The sequence below is a fragment of the Mauremys reevesii genome, linkage group 3 (assembly GCF_016161935.1).
Source record: "Mauremys reevesii isolate NIE-2019 linkage group 3, ASM1616193v1, whole genome shotgun sequence".
In the NCBI taxonomy this organism is placed as follows: domain Eukaryota; kingdom Metazoa; phylum Chordata; order Testudines; family Geoemydidae; genus Mauremys; species Mauremys reevesii.
The window spans coordinates 51,550,516-51,559,512 of record NC_052625.1 but is presented as its reverse complement, the minus strand read 5'-3'; the positions used below and the strand labels follow the sequence as shown (position 1 = coordinate 51,559,512).

At 48.3% G+C, this 8,997-nt stretch overlaps 1 protein-coding gene across 2 annotated transcripts; it reads right to left on the bottom strand.

The window, feature by feature from the left end:
* Positions 1–4,322: 4,322 nt before the first annotated feature.
* Positions 4,323–8,868, bottom strand: HLX (H2.0 like homeobox). Of its 2 annotated transcripts, XM_039528574.1 has the most exons (4): positions 8,014–8,868; positions 7,259–7,438; positions 6,562–6,746; positions 4,323–5,209 (listed from the first exon to the last, which is right to left on the bottom strand). In XM_039528574.1, the coding sequence occupies exons 1-4, from the start codon at positions 8,564–8,566 to the stop codon at positions 4,874–4,876; spliced, it is 1,254 nt and encodes a 417-aa protein (XP_039384508.1). In that variant the 5' UTR covers positions 8,567–8,868; the 3' UTR covers positions 4,323–4,873. The 2 variants fall into 2 exon arrangements, with proteins under 2 accessions (XP_039384508.1, XP_039384509.1); XM_039528575.1 differs by lacking the exon at positions 7,259–7,438 and having other exon boundaries at positions 8,014–8,692.
* Between the last annotated feature and the right edge of the window lie 129 nt (positions 8,869–8,997).

The following is an 8,997-nucleotide window of genomic DNA, read 5'->3' as shown; positions in this document are numbered from 1 at the left end:
ATGCTTCATCTAACTCCGTGACAGAGCGTCTCACACAACCAGCTGTACACAACCAATGGAAAATTGCAAGATACTGTGCGATCCATTCCTAATGCTAAAGAGAGAAAAGGAGCCTAGCGGTACAGAAGTGCTGATGGCGTTTAAACGCGCAGTTGTGTCACTGAGTAGCCCCAGAGGCGCAGATTTGAAGAGGACAGTCATTTCTAAAGGGAAACATACATTACCGTTTCTCTCTCTAAACTGGGGACTAGCAGAACGTCTATTTACTTCAAAGAAATTCAAATATACTATACAAAAGATCTGCTGGAATAAAATCTTGTCGTGCTAGTACAATGTATTCAACGTGATTGGAACTGACAGCAAAAGATTTCAAAATCACATGCACTAAATCCTTTAGGGGAGAAAAACTAGATCATGTAGCAGAAACTATCTGAGGGACTATGGGCCCTGGTGTTAAAGATATCCGAGGAATTGGCAACTGGGAGAGCTTAATTTTTTCACTTTCAATTAAAAATAAAACAATCAAAATTCTTTACTGTCAGACAAATCATCCTTAAAATATTTTATATACTCATTTACTTCTTGTTAGGTTCAATAGTATATACTGGCAGATCTGGGCAGAATCACAACATTATCCTAATATAACAATATTTTATGTTTATCTACAAGACTGGAGAAGAGATAAAAACAGTGAAATATATTTTCATAAAGCTCTCTATCTTTTTACATTAGGAAATCGGGGTCCCCCCCCCACACACACACACCTTACCGCCCGTCAGATAATATTTAAGAGAGAACCTATTATGGGCGGATTTTTTTATTATTTTTTTTCTGATGAGGAAGAATTATTCTTCCACTCCGCGATTTTAAAACAAAACAAAGAACTGGATCCATAAACGAAATGCACAAACCAAGCCTAGCGAGGGGAGCTAGGACTGAAACCTGACTTCTTCCCCTTGCAAAGTATTTCCCCAGCAGTAGGCATACAACTGGCCTCTGAAACTTTATCGCCAAGGTGTACAGGAAGTGTGCCAATGTTAAACGGTCGGTGGGAATTAATTTCTAATGTTTTCATGGCACCTTTCGTATGGAGCATCAGGAGTTTTCCTTAGGAGTGTTCCTTCTCGATCTGATCACCTTTCTCGGTCAGCCTGTTTGTTCCTCTTTTAAGATATTATTTTTAAAACGTTGTGGCCAGACGGTAAGCTACGGCTCTGTGAAAATTCTCCTTTTGTCTCTCAACCTACCTATCTACGAAGCGAGCTCCTGCTCGCTACCTCTTCTTATAAACGGATTCTGACTTCTGTGTTCTAGTGTTTCAAAAGTCACCCACGCCACCTTTAAGGTGTAATTATGTAAAGTCACATTTATAAAAGAATCGGACAACTGTAAAACGAGAGGAGAGGATAATATCTATATACACACTTTCAAAAATCACTTAGCCTTTCATTTCTCCCCTCTAATTTATTTGGTAACGATCTTCCAAATATTTGATAAAATCCACCTTGATGTTTTAACAAACCTGTTCAAGCTTGGTTGTTTTTCATAGACTAAACAAAAACAAAGAAGTGGTTATTTGTGAGCTGCGTTATGTAGGTTTGCTGAGGATAAAAACGGAGATCGTCTAACATTTTGCTGGCTAGCTGTGTATCATTTATCGTTATAAACTCGTTACTTTAAAATAAACTCAATCTAACATATGTTGCAGGCGCTATATAAATAACCCACATTATTTTCCGATATTTGAAGCACAGTTTTGCTCACAAATAAATATATTTATATAAGTGAGTGTTTCAGACAGATACACAGAACATTTTCCTCCTAAATATATTGTATGCAGTAAAAATTAAGGCTGGGAAGACCTCACCAAAACACATTTATTCGCTACAGATTTTCTATAGGCTTGACAAATATGAAATTGCAAACGGTACAAAAAATGGTTTGAACCAAAAAGAAAAAATGACCTCAGCTCACTTGGACTTGCGTGAAAATAAAATAGTTCGTTGGGTTCCGTATATAGCAAAGTTACAGGAGTATCCGTGTTGCTTTAAAAGCTTTTTTCCCACCTACCTACCTAATTATTTGAGCAAGGGTAGAATAGCTGGGGCCTGGTTACTGGAGGAAAGGGCGAGGCTCCCATTGACTTCAGTGGGGAGTAAGTTCGGGCCCTAGGATTTCCCAGCTCTGTTTCCTTGCTGTGTGGTGATCATGCGGACAGCAGTAAGCATTCGCTTTCTAAATGACCCTGACTAAAAATCCTTTGAAGAGAACGGCGAAGCGTCAGGAGGAGCAAAGGAAACAGGTTTGAGAATCTGAGATTTGGGAGTGTTTCGGAGATGGAGATTCTCGTTCCCTTCTTAGCCGCTAAGGACTAAGTTCCTCCTTTACTAGAATTCATTTTCCACCCCGACACGCTGTGAACCCCACCTGGCCTGTAACAGTCGCTATGCCTAGAAGGGATGAAGCTGCTATCACTTTGTTATCTGGATGCATTTATGTCTTGCTATTTTTGTGTGAAATTATTCACCCTTTCCGATCTGTTATGGCTCTTCAGTTCGTTTTGCTCTGCTGGGCCAAGACGACGAAAATCTCGCTCTATTTGCTTAAGATTTTCGCCTTGAGTTTGAGCCCCTTAGCTTCATCCCAGTGCCATCACCAGAGGGCACTGATCGCTTTTCAGCTCTTCATCTTAAATAGGTGTCACATTTGCAGAGCCTGGCGCCTTGCGGTTGGATTCCGCCTCTCGCCCTGGTTGGAAGGCCAATGACTTCAGTAGCCTACTTCCTGTGGGTGAGATCAGAGCTAGGCCCTATCCTCCAGTATCTACTGCACCCGGGCAGTCTGGCAATCGAGGTCATTGCTAAGATTAGACTGTGCATGGGACCCCAGTGCCACCTAGTCCTGATTTCTGCTTGATTCGCCATTTGGGTAAGGGGGGGCGGATTTCAGGGTACCTCAATGAACAGCCAGCCTCAGTGTTCCCTCGCAGTGATGAGGCTTTGGGAAAGGGAAGATTTTTGGCCCCTATTCCCCTTTTCAAAGACAGGGATGATGCGGTAGATGAACCTAGAGGGCTGACTGAAGCCAGCTGATTTCAGCCTGGACCCTGCCTGGAAATGGACCGAGTAGCGCGATCCATGCACCTCATGTAATAGAAAGGAGAGCCCCATGACAGCCCCCAAGCCCAACGCCACTCACAGTGCTTTCCCCTCAGACTAAGTGTGAGATTGTAGCACTCACCCATTGCAGACAGGGCTGGCTTTAGGCCTATTCCACCAATTCCCCCAAATCGGCCGCTCCCCAGTGAGAATCCCTTCCCTGGCTAGAGGCACCTTTTTAATTTTTACTCACCCAGCGCGCGCCGGGTATTCGGCGGCACTTCGGTGGTGGGTCCTTCAGTGCCCCGAAGACTCGGAGCACCACCTGGTGAGTAAGTCCCATGTGGAGTTTTTTTGTTGTTTTTTTTTAGTCATCCCTGCTGGGGCCCCGTCAAAACTGTTCAAATTGGGCCCCGCACTTCCTAAAGCTGGCCCTGATTGCAGACATCCCCCCACTCCATCCACACCCAGGGTCGTCCCAGTGCACAGGCCAGAGACTCGTGCTGATAAGAAACCCAGAGAGGAAAGAGCCTTTTGCCACATTAAGGGGGGGCACGATCCAGTTTCCAGTGGAGTGTTGGCCGCTGACTTTAACGAGATCAGCGTAAAATACTCTTTATGTCTCACACCCTTCTGGCCCTTCATATCTGTAAAAGAACCATCCCTTAAACAAAACTCCTATGGACTTCAGCCGGGACGGCGAGGAGTTCATCCAGGCCCTGTGAAGCGTCAGAGTAGCCTCGATTGGCTATTCAGACCTGTCTGTGAATTGGATACAAAGTATCAATAAAATTCATACATTTACAGTTTAGAAACAAAACCAAACCCAAGCAATCTACATCCCCTTCCTGGGCACTTTGTTGCAATAGCCTCACGTGCATGATTGGAAGGAAATGCAATTCATTTGCTGGTCCAAGCTCTGATTAAACACCTAATATATGCCATGTAATATAGCTTCATCTAGGCAGGGCTTATGGTTCAATCAGACCGTACATTTTTTAAAAATCATTAAAAACCCCTACGATCCTAATTAGTAAGATTCTCATCTACAGAGCTGGAAAATTAATCCGAATGTTTTGATCGGATTCATCTACTTATATTGTGAACGTATTTAGTGTCTTTAGTATTATGGAATGATGACTGGACCATATCGTCATTCAAACTCTCCCTCTTGCAAGTTGAACCAACCCAGCCAGACCTGGCCCTGTAACAAACTAGACAGGGTTACAAACCATAGCAAACATTTTATTTACAGTATTTTGTTTGTTTTCAGTGCAGTATTTCTTGGCCGGATTATACAAAGCAACACATGGCAATGGAGGAGGAGTGCGTTGGTAACATATTCACATTGTAAATTGTTTGATGGCGAGGTTGAAAGGTGGCGGGGGCGGGGGGAGGGATACAGAGCAGTCTCCGAGTCCCTCGCTTGGCTGAGACGGGAAAAGCTCCTCCGGCAGAGCTGGTCAGGGCCGCGAGCCGAAGCACACGGAAAGTCGCTACCGCTTTCTGAGCGAGGGCGGCTCTGCCTTGGGCTGTCAGGCTCGCCCTGGTGTGTACAACACACGGGGTAGGCGCTTCAGGCTCGTCCCACCACGCAGCCGGGCTCCCCTCCCTCCGTCCCCCGTTGATCTCGGGGTTCTTCCGCAGGGGAGGGCCTGGGGGCTGCCCGGCCTGGGGCTCCTCGGGCAGCTCGGAGTCAGTGACATAAATTAGCAATGGTCCTGTACAGCGAGTCTCTGGGCTCCGCAAGGCCGGGTGCGCCTCCTGCTCCCTCTCTATAGGCCGCCCAGCTGCGCAGGCGGCGGCTCGGGGCTCTCGGAGCCGGCTGGCGGGGGCGGTGCTGCAGGCAGGTCCGGGCTGCCGGAGGACTTGATGACACTGGTTTGGTGCAGGGCCGGCTCGGCGCCCTCAGTCCGTTCCGTGTCACTGGGGGTCATGTCCAGAGACTCCGAGTCGCTGCTCTCGCTCTCCGCTTCCGAGCGGCTGGGGCTCTGCTCCCGCTCCCCCTCGGCCGCGGGCTTCTCGGCAGGCTCCTTCTCCTTCTCCTTCTGGGCCTGCGCTTCCTTGGAGTGTCTCCATTTCATGCGCCTGTTCTGGAACCAGACCTTCACCTAAGGGTCACCAAGACACAAGAGAGACCCACCCGAGATCAGTGGGCGGGCTGAGACACCCCAACCTCCGCTCCCCCCCTCTCCGGCTCCGCTGTGCTGCGGGGACATTCTCCCAGCGCTGCCCGGCACACTCAAGCAAGACTTTGCTGGGGTCATTTACAAAAAAAATGGCATTAACTGTTTCTTTTTTCATACTTCTGCATTTCCTCACCAATTTGTTCTGCGCGCTCCAGTTGTTGCACTGAGCAGCAATGGCCCGGACAAATGTATCTCATTTTACCGCGCGTTATTCTAAAGGCCCCTCCCCAAAAGATGAGTTTATCTTTAAATACAATACTATCCCTACATCGACACTATATCTACTCGATGTGTAGCATGCATGGAGCGTGTACAGATGATATCATACACCATCTATACTGTCCCCCGGGAGGTGGTGTGAATTCACCGTTCTAGCCTCATATTAAAAAATGTGTTGGGAAAGGAAATCTAGACAGCCAGATGTCCAGGGAAAGAGACTATTTTCGATTTCGATTTATAAATTGGGACAGACTCTTGTGTGAGCCCTGCTACCTCCATAACAGCATTTACAAAATGCTCAGCGTAACTATGCAGAGCTGGGATAAAATGAGGCTGCCAAAAAGCTCTCATTCTCCTCCGACCGAAAGATATTTTAGCTTTGTACGATTTTTTTGTTGTTGTTTGTTTGTGGTGTTTGAATACACGCGGTTTTTTTCCTTCTTCTTTTTCTTCTTTTTCTTCCAGGAAACCAAATCTTGCTCAACAGACCGCAAGGTTATACAATTCTATGTACTGTGGGCCATCAGTAGTGGAATCATTACTTAGTGGCGTTTAACGATTCCGTATGAAAAGGAGTTTTCACTTCCTCAGAACTAAGGATTTCATAATCCAGAAAGAGAGAATTAAAAAAAAAATAATCTTGTGCTCTCTCGTTTATCTCCTTCGAGAAAAACTGCCTCCTACGGTGAATTGCACTTCGATAAAGTTCATAATTACCATCTCCCACGGCCTATTTGCTTTCTTGCTCCTACTTTTCCGCATTTGCCAAAACAAACGCACAGGGCATGTTGACATAAATCTCTGGGCTACAGGGATTTTTCTCTGCTAGAAGATGCGTACTTGAATACAAACACATGAATTTGCAGATTCACTGTACAAATAGGTTGAGCAGCGGAACAAATTCACCAGCATTCCACATACTACGTGGCCAGGTTTTAAAATGACCCCATAACGCAGGGAAAGGGGAAGCGGGGAACACAAATTAATCTACATTTACCCGATCGGATTTAAGAGATGGGAGGAGAGGAAAACATAAAACCCAAAGAGGCTCTTACTTGGGCATCAGTCAGTCCCAGCATCGCTGCAAGTTGTTTTCTGTCCGGTTTCGTGACATATTTCTGAATTTCAAATCTTTTCTCTAAACCTTTCCTCTGTAGATTGGAAAACACAGCTCTGGACCAGGAACGTTTTCTTTTGTACGTTTGAGGCAATGTGTCTTTAGTTAAAACTGCATAAGGACCTGTTGATTTGAAAAGAGGGAGAGAGAGACAAACCGTGTTATTTGTATTTATGAATGAAGAGAAGTTTTAAATGAGTTTCAAATAATAGATAGGGCCTTCCCTGCAGGCATCAGTCTATGGAGACCAACTAAATGCCACCTAAATATTACAACTTAACATTTTCTCATTAATTTCTTACATCTTTTTTTAAAGTCAGGTATGTTTCTTTCCCCCCAGCTGTTACTTTCACTAACTAGCATTATAATTTGTGATCAGTTTGTTAGATGTATTGTCCTCCCCACATGCAGCCCACCTCCAAGATTTTCGTTGTAGATGAGATGTTAAGGTGTGATCTTCACTAAAAAAAAAAAAAAGAAACTTCAGGTTTCAAGCATCCGCCAAATTTCTTTTGGGTAGAGCTCCTATGGCTCTATATAGATCCACTGAGGGCCACAATCAGCTGTCTAGATTGTCCAGGCCCTGTTGATAACTGACTTGTGCCAGGGATGGATTTAAGAGGGAGGGTTTGTACCTGGAAAAGTGTCTTGAAACTGGTGCTGAACTGAATTCCTTGAGTTTGTGTTTAAGGGACCCAGAATAGTAGAGGCCTCGTTAATGGGATCTAGAGACGCGAAGAACTGGCCGGCTGAAGGCTGCAAGGTGGGGAGATGAACCCCAGTTTGGCGGCTTGTAGTTAATAAGGAGGTCAGATCTGTGAGCACAGGAACAAGGAGAGCTCTGTTATATTGCAATATAAATCCACACACCTTGAAGCTTCTAATGAATTTATCTGATTCATCTAAAGTGTATGTGTGGGAGTTTGGACTGTGGGGGGGGGGCAGTAGCTTTTCTACAGTCAGATACATGAAGAGCGTGGGCAGTGGGGAAATCACACTTTCTGAAGTGACATGATAGGAACGTACAAGCCAGGGAACTTTATACAATGGTTTCCCTCTGGAGGTGCAGTATATTCCCCTAGCACCGGAGTTCCTTTAATAGATTTACTCGTTGTCAGCGTGTTTACACACTGCATGAGGAGCCTGACTGCAGGAAAAGCCTTCCAAAATGTGATCTACCCTCTGCGTACAATCTTTAGGGAGCTGAGAGCGATTGTTTCTAAAGAAGCGTAATCTCAATGACAGGCTTTTGCAGTACACGGGATTGTAGATTAGGGATTGTTAAAGGAAACTGCAGAAAAATAACACTACATTGAGAGTAGTGATTTTTTTTTTTTGTAAACGTTAAGACGGGCTACAAACCGACAGCGAGAAAAGCTCAGATCTCTACCTCTTAGCGTGTTGCTTTCCTTGACTTTGGGGTCAAACTCCGCGGACAAAATGCGATCAATCCCAAATTTCAGATCTTTGCTGGAAGGAGCGGGCGCCGGGCCGCTGTGCAATGGGTTCCCGTGCAGCCGGCCCGGGGCGGGGGTGCCGCCGCTGGCGGCTCCCGGCGATCGGTGCTGCTGCTGGTGGTGGTGGTGGTGAGGGTACGCGGCAGAGAGCGGGGAGAGCCTAGCGGGGAAGCCGGCGGGGGTGTCCGGGGCCACCACCGGGGTGGGTCTGAGCGGGGAGCCGGCGGCGTGGAACTGAGCGTGGGGATGGACCGCTCCCAAGTGAGCGGCCAGGCCGGCGGCGGAGGCTCCGGGCAGGCTCTCGGCCGCCGCCGCCTCCCCCGGCCCGGCGTGCAGGATGTCTGCGATGCAGAAGGAAGGTTTCTTCACCACGGCGTGATCCAGGGGGAAGCAGCCGCCCGCGCCCGGCCCGGACGCGGAGCAATACGCCGCGGACCACAGGCTGAAGTTCGAGGCGTAGAAAGGGGCCAGGCCGGCCGTGTACATCCTGGGGCCGGGGCGCTGGGCCGGACGAGGCTCCGCCGTCGGCTCTTTCCCCCGGCCGGAGGGAGCGTGCGGCCGGCTGCCCCCGCACTGGGGAGCGGCGGGGCTCCTCCCGTGCAGCCCGGGAGCTCAGCGCAAAGGTGCCGGCCGCCTTCGGTGCATCCGTAGCGAGCCGGAGAGTGGGGCCGCTCCTCTCCCTGCAGCGCGCCCGGCCACTCGGAGGGGGGAACACCCACCCCAAACAAACCCCCTCCGCCCGGAGCCCAGCCCGCCTCCTCCCGCGGAACGGGCAGGGGCGCCGCTGTCAGCTGCTCGGCCGCCTCCGGCCGCTCATTGGGCCGCCGGCAGCCACTCAGGGCCGAGGGGTGGGGGCAGGCGGCGGCTGGCTGCGCCGCGCTTGCTGCGAGCCCCGGGGGAGCGAGCGCTGCACTTGT